We start from the raw sequence: 23385 nt of genomic DNA, 5'->3' as shown, positions 1-23385 counted from the left end.
AAATTCCCGTCCACCAGTGCAGGTATGATGGCCTCTGTGTGAGTCTAATGATGGTGTGGAGGTCTTGGGGGAAAGAGGGTGGAGGAGAGAATATAATAATGGAAGAGAACAAAGAATTTACCCTGCTCTGAGTCACAAAGTAAAAACTGGCCACAGCTCAGAGACATGACATAATCACAGGTTTCTGTTGTGACTTAACTTGTACCACAAGGACACACGGGATTCTGTACTTAGCCAGAAGTACCCAATTTAAAACTAAACTCAGCTCTACTTTTACAACTAGCAAGCAGGATTCTGTTGGCATTCACCAACTCCTCTGCTGTGAGCTAGTTTATGACACAGTTGAGAACTGATACTGTCCAACCTAAAAGAGCAAATGTGCCCAGAAAGTAGCTCACTCTGAGCAGCTTTAGAAAATAATCTGCCACTGTAACCAGATACTGATTGTCTTTAGGGCCGTCATCCACCCTGAGAAAAGACCCCTTTAACAAGTCAGGGAAAGCCCTTCAGAGCCCACTGCACCTGTAGAGGCCAGTGCTGCTGCTAAAACACTGCTCTAGCCTCAGAGGCAGAGTTTTCAAGAAGTCAATCAGTGAGCTCTTCCAATATTCTTGCAAAACACATGCACAGGCCTGCTTTTCTGGGTAGCAGAGGGAGGAAATGGATTTCACTGAAGGCACAGAGATACATGACCCTAAAGACAAACGTAGGGGCTCTGCTCCTAAGAAAGAAGTTTGCTTTTTGTCCTCCCTTGGAATCAGCAGTAACTCGTCTATCACGACATGTGACAGGTATACAATGTGTATTCACACAATGCACAGCTGTGTCACCATGGTTTCTCTTAAGGCTTTGGTGACTATCATTAATTCTGAGTGAGATTTTAGCCCACAATGACTTGAGTGTTACCCTGGATGTGCTCTAGGCCCCAGTGCCAGGCTAACCCATATCTCTAGGGAAGGAAAACAAGACTTCAGCTAATACACTAATGGGCCAGGATAGGTGGAACCAGGGGCCTGGTTTCATCTGATTTCAGGTAGGAAACACGTAGGAGGAACATAACCTAACTTATCACTATGTCTACTTGGTATTTCTCAAACCAAAAGGAATCTCTCAGAAAACATTTTTTTTTTTTTGCCAAGTCCCTAATTTTTTGGGGGGTGGGAGGGGTCCTTCAAAGAAGCAAATGATACAAGCCCAAGTGAGCTACATAATTTTGTATTAAAAATCACGAGATTTAGAAATAAACATTCGGCGTCTGGAAAAGTTAGTATGTTAGCCATCATTCATGGTCCCCTCCATAGCCCCTACTTGTCATATTCTAAATTCCACAAAAATAGCATTATGTTATTCTTGAAATTACTGTCTAATTATATCTATGGGCAATGTTTTTATAAATCAACCATTAAAATCATTACGACTTGAGGAATACATTTTCAGTGTGATGGTGGTGAGATTTGTGTTTTAACTAATCTTTCCTCAGTGGAAAGTGAAGGTTTGAAGGAAAATAAATGAAAAATGAGTGCAATTTACATATAAGCCAAAACAAACAAAGGACAGATGGGTCATGGAGGGTCAGACAGATAGCTTTACGAGTAGCCAATGCTTTCTTTTCCCCCATGTTTAAGAATGTTTTCTCAGGAGCTTGGTGGAGGGAGGAAGGAGGCTGATCTCAATTCTAGTTTAAAGGAAAAGATGGATTGAGGATAATCTGGAACTATGAATTCAGAGTGTAGGAAACCTCAGAAAGGGGTTCAGTTGCAAACACAATTCACTAGTTTGTTCTTATGAAATCGTAGCTTCTACAAATACAAATATATCACATCACTTCCATTATAGAAACCATGTATACATAGATCTATACATAGATACATGTATAGAATAATGTCAGGATAGAAAAGACTCTTTCCTCTCCTTGGGTCTGATCTCTAACTAAAAGATTGCTTAGCCCTGGAGTTTGTTGGCAAAGTGTTTCCTAGTCCAGGAAACAGGTTAGACAGTTCAGGAAATACGAAGGGGGTGGTGGGAAGGACAAAGAACACAGCTCAAGTGACACAGCAAATTAAAAGTGTAAGGGTAGAGCCAGGGCCAGTTGCTTCTCAGGGAGCTGGAAGAAATAACAAAACAAAAACCCAACTGTCCTCTACTTGCTTCATGTACAGGAACAAACATGTCAGGCTCCTGACTCCCAAGTCTATAATAACATGTAAGAAAAGCCATTCCCAGCTTCTTACCTGAAGTACAAAGAGAGCATTCTTCATACTTTCTCCTTATCAAAAAGTATTTTCAAAATAAAAACCAGTTTGATTTTTATAAGTCTCAATAAACTAAGGGCTTTAAATTTTAAAATTTCACTAACACCAATATAATTCTGTGATATTAAACCAAACAAATATAAGTTGCTTGAGTTCAGTGGACACACTGGGAATCACTTGGAATGAGACTAAAGGAATGAGGTCATCAGAGGCAGAACACTGGCTCTATGGGGCTAGTGGTACCTATCATTTCTGTAGTTACACAGGATACATCATCTCCTGGGTTATAGAGGAGCCAGGTGATGCCATCAAACAGCGAAGGGTAAGACACCATTGTATCTCTGTGTGAAAAAAGCCACCAAGAGCAAATAGCTTTGGAACTGCCCCTCCTGGCTTCTTGTCAGCTCAGACCACAATGGTAGGTGGCTATCAGTACAAACAAGATGATTCTGCACATGCTTTACATTTCTGATTCCAAGGGCATCACCAATCTCACTAAAGAGCAGGGAAAGTCTTCAGAAAAATGCCAGATTAATTCTTTTGATTAAAATATTCCATTGTCAATGGATGCTGACAGTCTGTACCTTTGCTCTCAGAGAGCAGGATCTAGGATGCACCGAAGCCCAGAGCATAAAGCACAACAGAGACCTTTAAACCCTTTAAAGTCTTCCTGCATGAAAATCGTCATGGCTTTCAATAATGCTGGGAGAAAATTTTATCTTGTTGGTAGTTTAAGAAGCCACACTTCAAACTTCTTAGAGAAAGATGAGAAGAGAAAAAGGACAGACTTCCAGGGCTGCTGTGAAAGGCTGGAGCATTACTTCAAAGGCAAGGGCTCTTTGTATGAGAGCAGTTTTATGACTACTGATGCAGATCCTACCAAAGACTGAAAGGGAGACTCAGGGCATCTTTAGAGATGGCCTTAGAGGAAGATGAACAAGTCAAATGAGATTAAAGACAGCCCAAAGCTGCCACAAATCCCAGGCACGCCCGCCAGCTCTACAGATGTGCTTTTCTCAGCACACAGCAGTGAGTGCACCGGTGAAATGCACGTCCTTCAAGAGCCCAACCTAAACAGTGAGGGGCTCCACAGCCCTCCCTGTTGGTGTGCACACTGAGCCCATGCTGCAAACAGGAGCAGGGGTATCTCAACACCGCTGGGGAGAATGATTTGCGTTGTATTATTAAATGTGTTACTTTGTCCCCTCAAATGGGCCCTGAACTTCTTAAAATTTTGTATCTGAAAGAGGAAAAGTAACTCCTGAACTAGCTTCTTCACAAGTAGCAGATGAGAAAGATAATTTCCAAGATCTACTTCCACTAACATAAAGGAGACAAGTAATCTGCAAAAATACACTTTTTGGTTGTTTGTAAAAAGTGGAAGAAGTTCTTGCTATCATGTGCATCACTGCCCCAGTCGTATCAAGTGAAACATTTCAGAGTGTGCCGTGTAGTCCTCACTGTGGCTTAGCGTGCTGCAGCAGTCAGACACCATGCTGCACTCTCACAGCATCTACATGAAATGAAGCGGCCTCTATTTTCAGTCTTAGAAGTACCAAATTACTTTTTCCCACGAATGCTAAGTGGATGGCTCCTCTGTCATAAGTAAACACATCCCACTGCTCACTTTCTCATTCTCTCACTCTGGCATCCACTTAGTAATGTTTACTGACTGATACTGTAGGTCTTATTACGTGGCACACTGGAAAGTAATACAGTATGGCCTTTTGTTTGAAAATGACTTGGTTTATAACTGTAACTGGTGTCTGAGGGTGCAACTCAATGGTGCGGTGGTCACTAGTGTAAGGCCCTGGGGTCAGTCCCAACACTGCAAAAGCAGAAAATCAGAATTAAATGGCTATCAAGTCGTCTATTTTTCTATAATCCTACAAATTATGAGTGATTTTAAAAGTTAAAAACAACACTCAAACCCAAGCACTTACTACAAATGTTTTGTATGCAGAGTTAGCATTAACATTAATTAGTGAAGTCTTTAAGTAAATACCAGTGATACAATTTTCCACATTAGTAAACTCTTGTATATTTAAAGGAAACCAGAACAGAATACAAAACTGGGCAGTGAGTGGTTGTGCACACCTTTAATCTCAGCACTGGGGAGGCAAGGCAGGTGGATCTCAGTGAGTTCAAGGCCAGCCTGTGCTACAAAGCTAGTTCTGTTACACAGAGAAATCCTGTCTCAAAAACAAAAAACCCAAACAAACATAAAACAAACAAACAAAACCAGCAAGTCCCTTTGGGTTTAGGTATGCTAAAAATAAAAACAAAAATCGTAACGAGGTTTTAAGTCTAGGTATTTAAAACACCAAAAGGTTAGCCATCATAGATTTGCAGGTTGCTTCCTGAAGGTAGGTACTTGTCTTTTACACATGAAGTTTGTCTATTAATTGCTGTTGATTAATACAAAACACTCTGGTAAAAACCAAATACTGGGCTTTCTTATGTGGCTCACCATAATGGCAAATCAAGAAAGGAAATGGCTTTTTGCTGATAAATGTTTCCTTTTTCCCTTGACAAATGTTCCTTAAACCTTTCCATTAACTTCTTAATTTTTCAATGGAATTTCTACCACCTTTTAATTATGCAAAACCAAATTATTTGAAATTTGTTTTAGTCATCCCATCTTCTATTACCCCACACCCCACACCCAGCGACCATCGTGGTCTTTTGGTGTGGTTAATTATACAGACGGGTCAACATTGCCACAGGTGCGTTAAGGGTGCCACATGTACCAGAAAATGTTGATGGCTTCTTTTGTAAACACCACTAGAATTACTAATATAAGGCAAACGAGGGTGGTGTAAAAGTCAGCCAAAGCTCTTGGCTCACATCATTTCCCTCCTCTGCTACATATCTGTTTTGTTTTGTCTTTCTTCTCCCCTGTCCCCTCAGTGGACTCATTGTCTAAGCTATGTTAAACAGTGAGTTTGTATGTGAAATTCTATGGTGTAACACTATCTTAGAGAATGTGAGTATAGTTAGTAATAGAATGCACACTGAGTAAAGACAGGCCCTGGGTGCAGTCCTCAGCATGTAGTGCTTACACATACACAGAAGCAAAGGCAACACAAACCCCACAAGTTCGATCATGACACGCACTGTCATAAGAAATCAGTGTAACAAAATTGTCTTTTTATGCCTTTTGTAAATACTAAGTGCTTTCATGATAGGATTGCATCAAATTCTGTATTGTTGATAATCCAATTAAATCTAGTAAAAACGAGTACAGTTTGGTGGTTAAAAAAGAGGCCTCTGGGGCTGTAGCTTAGTGGCAAGGCAAACACTTAGCCTGTGTGAGGTCCTAGATTCCATCCCCAGCACCACAAACAAAAGGTTATGGCCAAAAGTGTCTGAATTTGAATGCAGACTATAGCTCCTGCCCACTAAATGATCTCTCACTAGGTGGACAGTCAGTTCTAGGAGAGAGACTCTGGGTCTTTAAGGCCAGACAGAAAACAAAATCTTACTTTCATAGTTTCTCCATGTGTAATCCATAAGACAAGGGACAATAAAAGAGGTTTTCACACAGGGCTATTGTAACAATAGTGTTACCCAGATGTGGTGGCACACACCTTTAATCCCAGCACTCAGGAGGCAGCAGGTGAATCTCTGAGTCCAAGGCCAGCCTGGTCTACAAAGAGAGTTCCAGGACAGCTAAGGCTGTCATACAGAGAAACCCTATCTCAAAAAACCAGAAAGAGAGGGGGGGGGGAGAGGGAGAGGAAGAGGTATTGATATGCAAAATGTCTGCAAGCCCTAAGCACCCATGACACATCCACCCAGCAGTGTGTATATATGCTTTTTCTCAACTTTTGTTATCTGATCTTGGACTACATAACTGGCAATTACAGATGGTTCTTACTTTTTTCTTTCTTGAAAAGAAATAATATGCCTTAGTTTTTCAAAATTAATCTCTGATTTCTCACATTTTTCTTGTCTTTGATTTTACAACTTTCCCCAACAATTCGCACACCCATGAAGAGCAGAAAATGAAGATGTAGTTTCACAATTGGTTTACATTCCAATTTTAAATATCTCTGATTGTCTCTTATTATAAAACATGATATGCTTATTATAAAGTGTACAGGTAAATTAGTAAATCATAAGGATGATGAAAAGCTACTTCTAAGTCCCACCAACTTGAAATGAACATTTTTGGACTTTGCCTGGTTATATATGTATATGTATATATGTATATGTATATTCATATACATGAGCTTTTAAGTATATGCACACAATTTGTCAATATTTACAAGACAGTATAGTTTGATGATTTTTGCACTTACCAACACAGAGAACATATGCCTCCATGTCCATATCACACATATGCAGTATCTTTGATAGAAGTTGCACAGTTCCTAAGTTTGTTTACACACACAGTCTATTGAACTACTGTGCTGTCTTTCTTGTATTTTGAGACTTCATTTGTTGATTCTCCACAGTGGGATTACTTGGTCTTAGACTTTAGTTCACCTATAGCTCCTGCACCTAAATACAGGTGTCTAATAAATTAGACATATAAAAATTACCTACATAGAAGGCACACACCTTTAGTATCAGTACTTGGGAGGTAGAGGCAGGTGGATCTATTGAGTTATGAGTTTGAGGCCAGCCTGGTCTATAGAGTGAGTTCCAGGACAGTTGAGAATAAAGAAAATTGGTAAGGTGAAACTGTGCACATTTATTGATATCCAATATTGAGTTTCATGAATATAAATTAAATTTTTAAATCTGTTTATACTGATTATCCAAATCATTTAAAATTCTTTTTATTGTTTCTAGTTTCTTGTTTAGTTTTTTAGGTTGTAATTTAATTACATTTCTCCTTTCCCTTTCCTCCCTCTAAATATTCTTCCTCACTCTCAAATTTTCATAGCCTCTTTTTCATTGTTATTGTGTACATATATGTATATACATATTTATTCCTAAATATAACCTGTTGAGTCCATATAGTGTCATTTGTGTACATGTTTTTAGGGCTGACCATCTGGCATTGGACTGCAGTTAGTTTGCTCTTCTCTGGATATTACCACCATTCCTGTCCATTGCTTTACGCAGTTGCCTACAGTTCTTTCTGTAGGGCTGAGGCCTTATGGGATTTTCCTATCCAGTTTGGCATATTCATCGGTATCATCCTTGTGTGGCTCATTCTGGGCAGCCATGTTGGTGAGACTTCAGGGGTGTAGCTTCTGACACTACCAGGAGACAGTGTCACACAGTCGCCAGTCCTCTAGCTCTTACACACTTGCTGCCCTCTTCTGCAGTGATCTGAGCCTTAGGTGTGGTAACTGAACTGGGCTCTGAATTTTGATTAGTTGGAGTTTTCTGTAGTAATAGTCTCTGTCTGTTGAGACAGGTTTTCACTACATAGCCTTGGCTGGCCTCAAACTCAGAGACTCACCTGCCACTGCCTGGGATTAAAGGTGTGTACTAACACCTGGCCCTAAATTTTTTTTAAATGTATCTTTCATATCATTTGTAAGGTTTCTTTGTCAAATACATGTAAGTTAGGTATTCTGAAAGCCATACAGAGTTTTCACATCTTTAGTTATTAAAAATATCTTGGTTTGCCCTGGTGTAATAGTGGTGCACACTTAATCCCAGCACTTGGGAGGCAGAGGCAGGTGGGTCTCTGTGAGTTTGAGGCCAGCCTGGTCTACATAGTGAGTTCCTGGACAGACAAAGCTACATAGTGAAGATCCTGTTTTGAAAAAAACCAAACCAAACCAAACCCTTGGTCTAAACCATCCCAAAGAACTAAAATAATCTCAGTTACAGAAAACTGCAACCTATAAGATGAACACTAGAATGCTCAACAGCTACAGAGTTCCGCTATAAAAGGAACTAAATTCCAGAGAGTGTTTTTCTTCATTTAAAAATGGTTTAGGGCATTTGTTACTTTAGCAGAGAACCTCAGTTTGATTCCCAACTCCCACAGTGGCTCAGAGAAGCCAATGCCCTCTTCTGGCCTCTATGGGCACACACATACATTAAGGCAAAACACCTGTACATATAAAATAAATATACAAAAACACAACAAAATCTTCCAATTCTAAATCTGAAGTCTGAACAAACCTACTAGAATGTAAAAAAACTTACTTTCAAAATAGTAGATAAGTGATATGTGATATGCAAGGATATATCTAAGTAGGTGATAGCAACTAAAAAAACCCAAAAACCAACCAACCAAACAAGCAAACAAAAAAAACCAAAACCAAAAAACCCAAAAAATAAGAACCAAAAAAAACCTACACCATACTCACAAAGCTGGGTGTGGTCATTCACACCTGTAATTCCAACCCTTGGGAGATGAGGCAGGAGGATTGTTCCAGTCCAGCCTGGACTACTGCAGATTCTATATGAAAAGACAAAACAAAACAAATCACCCAGATAAGAGCAAACAGAAAAACCCATGTTATAATCAATTCTAAAATTTGTTAATTAGGGGGCTGGAGAGATGGCTCAGAGGTTAAGAGCACTGACTGTCCTTTCAGAGGTCCTGAGTTCAATTCCCAGCAACCACATGGTGGCTCACAACCATCTATAATCAGATCTGGTGCCCTCTTCTGGCCTGCAGGGATACATGCAGGCAGAATGCTGTATACATAATAAATAAATCTTAAAAACAAAACAAAAAGACAAAGTTGTTGGAAAATGCCTTAAAATTGTTAATTAGTATTTTTAATTAGCTCTATAAAGTAGTGAGTCTAGCAAGTGAAAATGAAGGTAACTAGAAAAAGTAGGGTAATTGCTGCTTTGCAAAAGAAATAATTAGAAACACAAATAATTTCACAAAAGATGGCTCTTCATACAGCTCCAGGAATATCTACTTAGTAATATAAGGTACATATACATATAAGGTCTCATGTAATCTTTCTAATGAAATGAACCTTTTGGAAAGGAGGTAAAAATCAGTTTAATGTTGGCCCAGAGGTCTCACTAAATGAACACTTAATAAAGCTACAGTAATGCCACACTCATGGGGGGTGGGCGGTGCACTGAACCATATTCTAGCAGCAGACAAATTTTAGTATGTGAGAAAGGGGGCTGGGCCCCAATTACAGTTTCTGGGTAATATTTGGCTTCTGAATGTTCTGAGAGTCTATATAATGATAGTCAGTCAGTAGTATGTAGTCTCATATTAATTTAAGCCATTGTTTGAAATTAAAATTCACATCTTGAGCATGGAGTGTGTGCAACTTTATTTGGGATTGCCCAATATCTACATATGAAGATACTCAGTTTCAGTTTAAGGGCATAAATCAGTTCCCCTGTCCTCATATTTAAGTGGCTACAGCTCATAGGATGAATGGTATAGTGATTTTTCTCTGTAACCAAACAAGGTAAATAAATGTGATATATTGGCACATCACCCCACTGCTCTGCATATGGTGTACATTAAGGTTGTATTCGTTTGCCATATGAATATAATTCCTTTTACCACATCCACTATTAGCTACAAGAAGTAAATACAGAGTTGTTTTGCTGGAATTTGAGGGCCTGCATTACATCACAGAGCACTAAACATCCTGGACCTTCTGGAGAATTTCATAGACATTTTTAATGTCACCTGAACCTGAACACTGCCAATCCATACTTTGAATTTTACAAAAAGTAAAGAAAAATAGAAGGCAGAGCAGTGGACCAGGAAGGAACTGGATGCAGTCTGAACGAGGCATATGTAAGAACTGGTGTTTGCAACAAAGAACCTGGTCCAGCTTCGTCTAGCACATAAAAGGCCACGCGCCTCCAGCCCTGCTTTCACATACAAAACTGAGTGAGGATAAGAAGCCTAGGATTAGGTACTACCTAAACAATTTCTGCAAACCGTGACTTACTGAAGATGTGAGTCTATCTCGGAGCACTGTCATGCTTTGTTTCACCATACAGATACTGTGCTTTTCCTTGAAATATTTATTATAAAGTTCCAGTTCCAGATTAGGGTGGGAAAAGAAGAATAAAATGATTTCTCTTAAAAAGAAACTTACAAGGTTCAAAACATCATACATATCCTGACACTTGAGACCCATGAATAATATATCACAGGCAATTTAGACAGAATACACCAGTGTTTCCAGGCCTGGCCTTTCCCATTAGAGAACTTTATGTCCCCGGATGTATCCAGCAGATGGTGCTCTAGGCTACCTACTTAAAGAGAGGACACTGCATTACAGCCGCCTGTATTTTGCCAAGACAAAGAATAAGAATTTATCAGTAGCTTTAGTAAAACATATTAGGCTTTATGATAAAAAGGACATAATTCCTAAATACAAGCATGAAAATATACATATGCATAAGCACACGTGCATGGAGACAACCAGTAAATAACTCACACCTGGACATGTTACGACACCACTCCTCTTACAGACTTGATGAGTAGTCTTATGTGTGTATCAGTGGTATTTATAGTCATAGGGCAAGATCATTCTAAATTCATTAAAAAAAATTTAGAATGCCTTAAAGTTGGAATTCATTTTTAATTATAGCAGGAATGTCTCATTAGGGTGATACTAGTAAAATTAACAACAGTAGGATTTATGGTAATGACTTACGTGACTGATGAGAATATAACAAAATGAAGTTTTAGACAGAGGAAAAGCAGGGCAGCTCTGGAACACAGTACTTTAAAAAGCAGCTCTGCAGTCTGTTAGTGCTAACCTTACGGTTAATAAAATCTTCTTTCTAATTAACGGTGCTGAAATATTCTTAAAGAACAGAATCTTGTTATAAAATAAAAAACAAAACAACCTACCCTCCCCCCATGCCATAGACGCCACTCCTATAAGGAGAAAGCTGACATAGATTAGCATGTCTGATTGCAAAGCAGGAAAAAAAAAAAAATGCCACCTTTCCATCAAATCAAAACCAGAATGTAAGAACGTTAAAGTACTTTACTGAAATAATGTGCACACAAATCTATGCAACACCCTCACAGTCGGTAACCATTTGCTCCAAAAGCTAATAGACTGTGGTTGTTTAAAAAAAAAAAAAATTACTTTGAAATCTAAAGTGTTGCATACGTGGTTAGTTTTTAAAATTCAAGTTTATGATTTATTAACGTAATATAAAATAGTGAATAAATAATAACAGTGTTGTATGTTTTCAACTTGTTTATGTAAGTGAAATCATGTCAAAGTTGGAAGTGTTTAAATAGCAATTTAGTGCACAGAAGGAGCACATTTTCCCTGAGATTCGAGGCCGATCCAGTCAGCATTGTTCTGAAGGGAAAACCTTCACTGGGGGAGTCTCAGCCAAAGCAGCAGACTCCGGTGAGGTAACAAAGTGCCGAGCTTTCTGCAGAGAACACCTTTCATTGAAATTGTCCTGGTTAATGTTACAAAAACCATCCACAACCAAGCGGAATACTATTTTCAGCCTTCTCCTCATTGGGGAAGCTGCATTCCACAGCAGATAACCATCACAAGACAATAGAGCCAAAGGTGAAAAACGGCCTGTCTACGGAAAGCAAGCCTTCGGCTGCATAATCTAGACAGGTTTCATAAAACATCTGAGTCATTTTTAAAGCCCCAAATTATACTATTTATAGGTTTCATCCAAGTTGACATAGCCTGATTTTTATCCAACTAATACACATTAACATTATATAACATTAGGTTAAAATAGTTACACAGCTATCAGCTTTATATTTAGCAATAATATCGGATTTAAAGAAAATGGTATTTACCTCTTGCTTATGATCCTTGCAAATAAAATCATTAACTATTGTGATTTTAAATTTTCAAGTCAAGTTAAATAGCTGAAAGAACTATAAATTGCAGGAAAAAACAAAACAAAACAAAAACAGCAATAGGTTGGCCCCTGCACCACTCTTTTTCCTTTCAAGAAAGATAAAAGTCTAAAGTACAAGGATTTGAAGTACTACTGTGTAGTTACAGGCCATCCTACAAGTGCGGCAATGTGTGGCCGCTCGCACAGGGTGTTCTGAGAGACAATGCAATTGCACGGGAGTCTGAAGGCTCAGGGACTGCTTCCAGCCTTCGCTGAGAAGGAGGCTTAGAAAACCGAACCAGCTCCTGGGAAGGTTTCAAACAGTTACACACAGTAAAAATATCTAGGGTTACCTATTTGTTTTTTAAAAGCTTAGATTGGGTTTTTCATTTTTCTATTCTAATGTGTGTAAATTCTCATCATAAGAAAAAGTACCTGTATATCTTCCTCTAGGATTCATTATTTAGAGCTAAAGTAAAATTGGATCGGGGCATCAGACATTATAAAGGGTCAGAAAAGGTGAAGTAATAAATTTAGTCAAAATACATAACAGTTTTTGAAATTTGTACTAGATGTGCTGTGTTCTTCTGGTCTTTTTTTTTTTTTTTTTCTTTTTCTTTTTTTTTTTTTTGCCCATCTTCATTGCCCATATTTCTAGGTGTTCCAGTCACCATATTACAGACAATAAAGGGATGGTGGATATTGCACAGAAACTCTAATGTTCTAATATGTACCAAGATGGTGTTGGTGTGGGGATTCACTTCCTCTGAGCAGCCTGTGCCTCTGCTAACAGTCACCACTGTTGCTTTATTTTATAGATAGAGACATGGGGCCAGCAGAGCCAGGAACTCAGATTTCTCTTTTACAACGAGTCCCGGTATTCCATCACTCCTCCTCGATTCTCTATTTAAATGACACACACATAAAAACCATCTCTAGGGCAATTTATAAGGTACTTAAATAAATAATATATATTTAAGTGCATGCACATATTATTTAATGTGTAAATAAATATAAAATACTGACTCTGAAAATGTGAAGTTTTCTAGTTTTAAGACACAATCAAATCTCTGAAATGCCATAGCAATTCCATGCAGGAATAGCCAGCATGGCTTTTATCTATTTCTCAGAATACACACTGCCAATAACTCCATAGACACAGAGAATGAAGTCAACTCAAGTGAAAAACAAAGACTCAAATATGTCCTTGTGGGTATAAATTGGTATACATGCATAAAACATTTCAAGGCAAGAAAAGGGCTTTCCTAAATTCTTTGAGACAAATAACAAAGTGGTAGATTTATTATTATTTATGTCAAATGTAGTCTTGCCTGAGATAATTTATTTAATCTCCTATTTAAAGAAACAGGAAAAAAGAAACTGAAAGTAGTCACTCAATCTAGGAGGACAGAAAGGAAGGGGCAGCAGAATGCCACCACCCATATCTATCTATCGATCCATCCATCTATCCATCCATCCATCTATCTATCCTCTTATAGAGAATGAAAAACAAAATCCCTGAATTTTTATCTTAAGTTTATTGTAATTACATATAAAGCAGGGATGTCTGGGTAAGTAAAAGACAAGTACAAAGCACACTTTCCCACAATACAAACACAGTGCAGCTTGCTCTGACTGTTGAGACTGCATTACCTATATATAGTATCAGAACTTTAAATTATTTTCCTATTCTATTCACATAGAAGATTATCTCTGATTAAAGTCATAAATATGTCCATTAGGTACCAACTGAATATAATGTTTATGATCTCATCCAGTCTCTAATGTACATAAAAAGAAAAAATAGCTTTGAAAAAAAAACTACACTTTAATAAATAAGTATCAGCATTTTAGTAAAAGTTTTTGAACAAAGTGTTCACTTTCACACTATTATCCATTTTTGCACAACCTGGAGAAGTCAATCAAAAATGTAACAATGCCCCATGGTATTCAGGTAATGGCACAAGCCTTCCTTAACCAAATATACTGCAATGCAACCAGTTTTAAATTAAGAAATGGTGAATATTTAAGAGTGGTCACAATGTGTACCTTATGAAATAGAAATCTACAGCTATTCTTATAGGAACTCATCTCTGTTGTCATAATCATTTTAATTAAATTCTCATTTTTCAGGTGGTCCCTTTAATTGTTTTTCCTACCTCTTAATGTGTTTTTAAAGCCCTCTCCTGACTGCAGCTGTGTGCGATTGGTTTTAATGGTGGCTGTTTCCTTTTTTGCCTTCTGTGAATTACAATTTTAAATGGTTACACATTTCTGTGTTGTTGTTTTACTGCCTTCAGTGCAGTTTCTGAAAGATGTTTAATGCTGCTGGTGAACATTTTCATTTCCCATCTGAAAAGCCAAGAGCCAATTTGAATATTCCATATTGGTCTTTTATGACCTGTTGTATCTTTTAATATGTAAATCAAAGCATAATTTTATAAAGTTGATTTCCAAAATTATAACTTTTAGTTTGCTCTTTTAAAGCATGAGTTCAATAAACAAGATAATATGTTACATGTTATTGTTCATGAGAACGCCTCTATTTTAGTTGGTGACAGCCACTGCAGCCAAAAACTAGCAGGTCTGCATAGGAATAACTATAATGTGAAAACAAAGGTTTCACATGTGGACTTGAATTAACAATGATTGTCTAATGTTTTAGTAATCATACCATCTAGGTCAAACTTAAATTACAGCTTAGAAATTGAACATGCTTGATAATTCAGTTTCATTCTCACCGTAATGAAAGAGCATTTCCCCCTCAAAGTGTTATTAGTCTACATTACTTATAAAAGTTCACTTCAAAAACAGTTTGTACTTACTGCCCGGGTTATCTCCAATCCCATTGCCTTTTCCATTCCAGTACCACAGAAGAAGGGTTGCATCACGTGATCCTGAGAGAATGTAGCAATTTCCCCCTATATATGACTCAGAGCGAGTTAGGCAAGTGACGACATCCCAATGGCCAAACACCACTTGGATCAATTTTCCTGAAATATAAAACAACTTTTCTTTAAGCTGCAATTAAAAGACAAAGCAAATTTCTAGCAAATACATAACCTGCACAACACTGGCGCCGTGGTAATTCAGTATGAGAAGGTTCTGACCTGGTAGGGGTTTGTTTGTTTTTAAATACTATCTATAATACTTTAAAAAAAAAAGAATCAATTGACTAGTGATAACATTTTTGAAAGGCATATGTTAAAACTATTTCAACAAATAATATTTGAGTATGAGGATACCATATCCTTATAAACAGCTACTATAAATTACAAAAGAATAATATTTACTGGTTAAAGCAGGCCCAGGAGAACCCTTACCCTGGAACCATTTAACACTTTCTTGAGTTACTCCGTGACTTCCCTGTGAAAGCACTCCAGAACTCGGCTCACTAACAGCCTACTCCGCTACATGAGGATGTAATGAAGCTCTTCTGTTTTTAGGTCACCTTGAAAAGAGTTCATACTTTTTCCAAACCAAGATTTCATGGACTAACTTTTGACGAAAGGAACAATTTATCATAATTGCAGTTCAAACCCCTCATTCTTTGTTTTAATTTTCTGAATGATGAAAATTCCTTTAGGGGTGATGATGAAACCATGATTACCGTAGTTTAATGGGAAGGACTGAGGACAATGGAGAGGAACCTAGTCAACTTATACACGGTCAGGGCTTCAAATCCAGAAGAGTGGTCCACATAACAGTGTCAGACACTGTGGCATCGTTCATAGACTTTTCTGAAGAATTAGGTGTCCATAGCCCCTGTATGCCAGCCTAGTTCATTGCTAATATTTTCCCTTGAAAAGTAAGTGTTACAGAATATCCACCCTCAATATTCAGCATGGCTTTAAAAGGAAGTGAGTGTCAGCAGGACAAATAAAACTCGAATATTGAAGAAATGTAAAAAAGTATTTCAACTTGGAATACACAAAATAATATTCAAAAGCCTAAGTAAAATCAATTAAGGGTTGGCATCTAAATGTACATAACTTTCTCTCTCTCTCTCTCTCTCTCTCCCCCCCCCCCCTTTTACCCTCCTCTCTCCCTGTCTTTTGGTTTTGGTTTTTCAAGACATTGTTTCTCTGTGTAGTCCTGGCTATCCTGAAACTCACTCTATAGACCAGGTTGGCTTTAAACTTAGAGCTCTTCTGCCTCTGCCTCCTGAATGCTGTGATTGAAAGGCGTGCACCACCACCACCACCTGGCTACTCTTCAAGATAATAAATGTAAATAAGAAAGTATTCACTTAAAATTTTAAATTATTATTTACAGTAAACTTAAAAATTCTTATAAATGTTTCAAATCTAGACATAAAATAGTGAAACACTTATCTACATCAGGTAGACATCAACTGCATCTTTTTCACTCATGAGCAGCCGGCTTGCAGAACCTACTGCTACCAACCTTAAAAGCAGACTTATTTCAATTACAAATTACAGTTAATAAAGTACATTTTTCTGCTGCAATTAAGGCAGATCAAAGATTCCATTAAGGCCAGTGTTTGAACTGTTAAATGTGCCATAAGTTTTCTAAAAATGTCTTCAGTCTTCTAAATTGATGCTAGGACATTTCACTCACAAAGTCAGATTATATCAGTAAGGCACATGCAAAGAAGAATTCAAAATTTTAAAATAAAAAAAGGAAATGTATAACAATTTTTATTTCACTTTTAAGTGAAGATGTTTAGTAGTAAATGGATTAGGTCACATCACATCTTGCAGGGCAGAACTCAGGGCAGCTGGCTGTGCTCCCATTGATAATCAGAGTTCACCATGTGTTTTAACTGCTGAAGGAAGTTGGTAAGTCATATTGGTGTTGTGTTTTGATCACAGTCTGATCAGTGACTTCCTCTTTAGCCTCTTCCTAAGTGCTGAGAGCTCGGGAACTGTAGGAATGAAGTGAATGTGTTATTGAGGAGTAGGCTTATGTCTATTTTGGAGTTCAGCAACTCTGTGGGCTTGTATGAATACAACCAACTAGGTAAGTGAGATACATGGTACCCAGGAGACCTAGGTGTCCTGGTGCACTGGGAACTTCACAAAGAGGAACTATTTGCTGGGTGGTTTACTTAATTTCCAACTAGTTCAGGGACCAGGTAGGAAGATCTAGCTGTGAAAGTGGGATGCAGTCATTACAGACAGAATTTTCCAAGATTCCCATGTTATTCCTTCTGAAGCTACTGCTTTGTTCCTCCAGTGTTGGTGTGAGGAAAATAGATACCCATTTGCTGTGATTTGTTTTTCTTCTAAATTTTCCTACCGTTTTAATCCCCCCCCCCAATTCATCAAAATTGTGAAGCTTCAACAGTATTTACCTAGCATCTACTACGTGCCAAGCATTAGGCTTTCTTAAATGTATACAGTGATGAGGATACATGTTTTCCACCCTCAGGGCCTTTATTGTCCAATGGTGTAGACAAACATTGAAATAAAGTGAACAGATTTATGAACACAATGATGCATTCTACAAAAAGAACAATTGATGGGAGATGTCATTATATCTAATACAGAGTTTCAGTGTGTTATTTGGGGCTGGCACGGCGACAAGACCAGACCAGGCGGCGGGAGGAAAAACCCATACTCCTTACAAACAATCTAAAATCGGTAAATGGAGGAAAATTCCAAATGGGAGGAAGACATAAATGTTACATCAAAGAAGTTTCGGCTTAGTTTTATTTTCTACAGTTCACACTATAGGCTCAACTCCAGGACACAATCTGTCTGTAGGTTTGCTTTCCCTGCTCTGGCAGCCTAAGACGGCAATCTCTGCTGCTGCTGTGATATGAGGATCACCCGATCCTTCTAAATAAATCAGAGTATAAATACCTGCTGCTCTTTTGGTAAATTATTTTCTGATAATCTCATAAGTGTTCCTCAGCCTTTATTTTTTGTTTCCTTTAATACCAGGCTACCTCTCCATACACTAATATCAAAAATTACCACAAACACCAGAATATCCCTTTTTTGACAGAACAAATTTTCTAGTTAATGTTTTATTTGACAGCTGTGCTACAAATAAAACAATCCTAGCACAGGACTCTGCACCACTGCATCTAAATGTGGCCAGAAAATAATTCTGACTGCCGGGGGAGGTTTTATTGTTGCCTCTGCTGCTCTGGTTGTGCCCTGAAAACATGATTTATGTTTCAAGAATTTCCTGTTACAACCCACGTACCCCTCCTCAATCTAATAAGAGGAAGATTTTTTTAGGGGGGGGAGGGGCTTGTGTGCTAAAATATAATTGAATTCAACACTTGTGATGGCTTTACCATTATATATTAACTGATCATACAATTTTTTACCTTGCTTCTTCACCAAACTTAAGGAAAAGATTAGTTTATATTATTCATTATCATAAAAACACAAATTCCTATTTTTCACATTGAAATTACTTTTAAATAAAACCAGCAGCTGAGTATATATAGAAGACATACAAAAGAAATATAATTTGAGATTTCTTTTTTCTGTACTTATATACAAAATATAAATTTTGTTTTATGTCAGTCCATTTGATATGAATTTTAAAATAATACTTCTTATGAAATATTTTACATACACAGAGACATGTGTTTTTTAAACAGGGTATTGCAAATTTCTGTTGTGAAGGGGTGGAATGATATCAACTTTGTTAAGTCTAATGGAACATGGCAGGCATGCAAGGAACTTAGGGCTACAAATTATGGTGGTTTCCAAATTAACCAAGGATGGTGACACCTGTGTGAGTCAACATGGTTAAAAACAAAACAAAACAAACAAAAACTGCTATATATAAAGTCAGAAGAGCCAGGTCCAAGCCTCAGTTCTGTTACCATTAGCTACTTAAATTTCAGTAAGTCACATAATTATCTAAATCTCAGTTCATATTATGTAAAAATGGGACAAGAACACTCCACTCCGTAAGATTTTTGTGAAGATGAAGCAATAATATGTATGCCAACGAATTTTATAAGTTCTAAAAAAGAATGGATACAAAAACTAGGCAAATTATTAATGCTACATAATAATTAATCTGGTTAACTTAATATATAGTGGTATATTCCTATAATACAATAAAACAATAGGCAACATCAACGAATTCAAAAGCTTTATCATGTCAAATGAAAGACATATAATTTATGACTCCACCCATATTCTGACAAAGGCCAACCCTGGAAATAAGAAGTAGTCAGTGGTTGCCAGGACTTGAGGGTGCGGGGAAAGGTGACATCCAGAAAGGTGACATGAGGGGACCTTCACCCAAAGAGTCTGTGAGGTGGTGATGTAATGCTGTGCATTGTCAAAACTGAAAAACTATAAGCCAAAATGATGGAGTAACTTCCTGTGTGAATTTTAAAATAACCTTTCTAAAGTGTGAGAACAATAGGCAGTCTAAAAGACTGTTCAGGAAAACTTATAAGGGACATATCAAGTGTAACCCAGAGTCTGTGAGGACAGAGGGAGTACCAAATCATGCTAAGGTTGCTCTTTTTGGTATAATAATGAAAAGGTTAAAACTGAAATAGATTATCAAAACAGAAGATTGAGTATAATAAAGAAATATAGTTTCACAAAACAACAAATCACTCTGTAGGTTTACATAATGTTGATGGAATTTTAATTTCTAAATAATCTACCTCATGGACTGAAATATCTAAAAAGAGAAAGAAAAAAAAAAAACCCACTCAGCTGCTCAAAAAAGGATTGGGTGATTGTGTTTTCTTTCATGAACTTAAATCGAGATGAAATGGATTATAAAGAAAATGAGAATCAATTTCCTAAAGCAGAAAATAAACAGAATAATTTCTACAAATAATTTGTAAGGCTCATTCTATAAATATTTCAGCTGAAGTGAGTAATTTCACCATATCCTTCCAGTTTGGTTCAGCAGTCTCAGAAACACTGAAGAATCACCAACTGTTCAGTGCACCTACTTACTAAGAGGAGCAAGGACCCATACACTTCATAAGGATTATTAGCAAGCCTGAAAGAGGACTTGCTATATAGCACTTAATTAGAAATTTCAATGAAATAGAATTTCCCACTCCCACAGCATTTAATCAAGATATGTGCATTTCCTTCTTCCATTTAAAATACCTTCTTTCAGGGACTGGGCATCTAACAGTGGAAGGGACTGTACTCAGCCACACCAGAAAGTCAAAACAAACTAAGGAAACTATAATCCATGCCACAGTACTATTGATTAGTTATAATGAAATAATATGTAATTCATGTCAAACTTTAAGCTGGAGGGTGGTGGCACATGCCTTTGATCCAAGCACTTGGGAGGCAGAGGTAGGCAGATCTTTGAGTTCTATAAAACGAGTTCTAGGACAGTCAGGACTACACAAAGAAACCCTGTCTCAAAGAAAAAAAAAACTAACTCTATTCAACTATATATTATCTATAAATTTATCTTCTTTGACAATTTCTAAAATGCTTTTTAAGACATGCTACTAAGTTTATCAATAGTTTGAAATTCTGACATGCAAAATTCCCTTGGATTACTGAGTTGACTTGGTTTGTCCTTCTGGGAGTGCATGCAAACACACTCACAGATTCAAACTTTTAAGAGCATTTGTTACATGCTAAGTCAATACTCAGCTACTCTTCATAGTGATGTAGTTTTCAGTAAGAGTGTATGCAGAACTGGGAAAGACAAGGTTTATTCCCAAAAGACAGACTTCATGAGTGTTTCTAGTGTGGAAAAGAAAACATTTTAAATAATTGAAAATGGAAGTATACTTCTGTGTTGGTGCACTTACCTTCAAATTGTATGTACACATGTGTACGGTATTTACATTCATAGCTTTGCCTGCAGAATATAATTATCATGGAAGCATCTATTTGGGAGACAAAACTATTGATAAACTGCATCTTAAAAACATACTAAAGCTAACTCAATAACAAATGAGCTAGTCCACTGTTTCCTGAAAGGGAAGACACATCCTCTTTATTTTGATAGGAGAAAATAGTTTTGATTCCAAGTCATATCTTTGGCTTATTATAGAAATTACCTGTGTCTGTGGAGTAGACTCGGAAACTTTTATCCCAGAAGCCACAGACGAGAATATAGCGGTTGTCAGAAGTGATGACGAAGCATTGGGAGTGAACTTGAATGCTCTGGTCCAGAAGGTCAGTTACCTGCCTCCTGTGTGTCCCTGTGCCGCAGGCTGTGAGAATGTAGGGAAGAAGAAAGAAAAACTACTAAATATATATGGCTAAAAAAAAAATCCAATAGTGTCTCTCTCACATTGGGAGTGTGTCTCACATCGGGAGTTAGGGGTAAGGAAAGGAGGAGACAGGGTTCCTAATACTTGACCTTTAAGTATAGTATTTGAAAAGCCAAGGAGAAATATAAGCAATTGCTGGAAGAATGTGAGTTGTTATATTCAACATCTCAGTAAAACAATGTTTTGCTTAGAGAAAAAAAGTAGAATACTGCCAGGTTGTGGTGCATGCCTTTAATCCCAGTACTCAGGAGGCAGAGGGAGGAGGATCTCTCTGAGTTCAAGGCCAGCCTGGTCTACAGAGCGAGTTCCAGGACTGCCAGGACTGTTACACAGGGAAATCCTGTCTCAAAAAACAAAAAACAAAACAAAAAGTAGAATACAATAAAAAAAAAAAAACCCAAAAAACTGTATACAACCCACAAAACATGCCTTCTAGTTCTTGGACAGAATAGATTATAGCCTCTAGATCTCACCACAGTTTAGGTTGCTTTTGACAATCTTATTATGTCTATTGTCACGAGGATGTTGTGGCAATCTATTACCTTTAACATTTTGTCATAAGGAAGAGATATTAGGATTTAAATGTCATTTATTTGAAATACTGTAGTATCTTGTGCTACTTTGGCTTTTACGGGTCTTTAATTGACTGGAAGGGAGCTCCCATTCCCCTGTTTAGAGCTGCACTCACATGTAAGCAAAGGCAAGAATGAGGATTTATTAAAGAGTCTTGTAAGTAAAAAGTCAAAGCAACTGCCACGTTCTTAGTCTTGACTTAAGTGATAAGATGAGACAGACTGGCAGGCTGTCTCCAAGTGCTCCAGAGCTCCTGAGACGGGACTGTCTCAAGGCGCAGGTCAGGCACGTAGTGATGCCAAGCACTGGAAAGAGCATGGAGTTGCCATTGTCAGAAAAACAATTTCACTCAGATGCTTTTCTTTCTTCCTTCCTTTTCTTTCTCTCTTTCTTTCTTTCTTTTTTTGATATTATTAGGCCAACAAAACAGAACCATTGTTTTTAGTGACTTTCCATCACAAATAAGATTTTCACACCACAAAAGCTTGACAGCTCCAGGAACCAGAATGGAATGGTCAAAGCAAATTCCTGCATCTGGTTATTAAGTTTTTTATGCCATTTTTCAGTTATAGACAAAAACTCAAAGATATCTGTTTCATAGTCATTGTGTATGATATCTAAATAATGTGGGAGTTTAATATAAGGCCTCCCAAATCAAACCAACGAACAAACAAGCAAAGCATTAAAATATTCTCAGTGCTGTGCTGAAAACCACTGATGCCTGAACTATCCTCAACATAAACAGAACATGCTCCACATGCATGTGTACATATGGAATCCTCTGCTAATGTCTGTTAACACAACTTACATTTAAAATCAGCAGGTAACTGTCTGAATATGCTTTGGGAAGTTAATGGGGGTAGAAAGTAGCAGCAATAGTAAAAAATTCCAGTTGGGGATCAGTTTTCCTTCTCATACAAAAGGAAGTTGCTGCCAGACGAGGGAAGGTTTTACAGATACGACTGTGAATCACACAGAGAGAATACCCCACTGCAGTGAAATCATGAGACACACATAGTCCATGAAACCTAGGCAAACAATGTATGTAGTATTTCCTACACCAGTTACTTCTACACTTCAGTATACACAGAACCTTTAAAAGTGTCTCCTTTTGCTGGTATTTATATGACTTTTGCTCTTGGACTATTAATTCTCACTAATTTGGGGGGAGGGTAGGCATGCACATAATTCTGAATGAGGGATCACAGCATGCACGAGTAAAGGCTGATATTCCTCCAGCATTCAGATGAGCTAGTTTTTGTTTGTTTTGACTTTTGTTTTTTTGAGAAAAGGTCTCACTCTGTTTAGGATCGCCTTGAACTGGAGGTCCTCCTGTCTCTATCTCCTAGAGGTGTGTACCACTACTCAGCAGATGAACTACTTTCTAAGTGAATTCTTACTTGAAGTTTAACACTGGAAAGCTCCTCATCCAGCCATCCATCCACCCATCTGTTAGTCCATTTGTATATCCCTTTGCTGTCTACCCTATCCAATTTATAAGAGCATTTATATTATCTCACCTTTTTTTGTGACTCAATCCTAATATATATATACATACATACATACACACACACATACATATTTTATATTTGATTAGATAAG

The 23385-nt window shown here is 37.6% G+C and overlaps 2 protein-coding genes across 10 annotated transcripts in view; one reads left to right on the top strand and one right to left on the bottom strand.

Moving 5' to 3' along the window:
* The window catches only part of Kirrel1 (kirre like nephrin family adhesion molecule 1), a 1148154-nt gene that overhangs the window by 372187 nt on the left and 752582 nt on the right, over window positions 1–23385 (top strand). The gene's annotated exons all lie outside the window — the stretch shown is intronic.
* The window catches only part of Lrba (LPS responsive beige-like anchor protein), a 552647-nt gene that overhangs the window by 11974 nt on the left and 517288 nt on the right, over window positions 1–23385 (bottom strand). For all 6 annotated transcript variants that reach the window (XM_051199359.1, XM_051199362.1, XM_051199361.1 and 3 more), the window contains 2 exons: window positions 20995–21150; window positions 14825–14992 (listed from right to left, as the gene is read on the bottom strand). In XM_051199359.1, the coding sequence (XP_051055316.1) occupies window positions 14825–14992; window positions 20995–21150 (324 nt within the window). The remainder of the gene's footprint in view (window positions 1–14824; window positions 14993–20994; window positions 21151–23385) is intronic.

Source organism: Phodopus roborovskii, unplaced genomic scaffold, assembly GCF_943737965.1.
Source record: "Phodopus roborovskii unplaced genomic scaffold, PHOROB, whole genome shotgun sequence".
In the NCBI taxonomy this organism is placed as follows: domain Eukaryota; kingdom Metazoa; phylum Chordata; class Mammalia; order Rodentia; family Cricetidae; genus Phodopus; species Phodopus roborovskii.
Note: the sequence above shows the minus strand (reverse complement) of the source record. Positions and strands in the feature narration are given on the sequence as shown.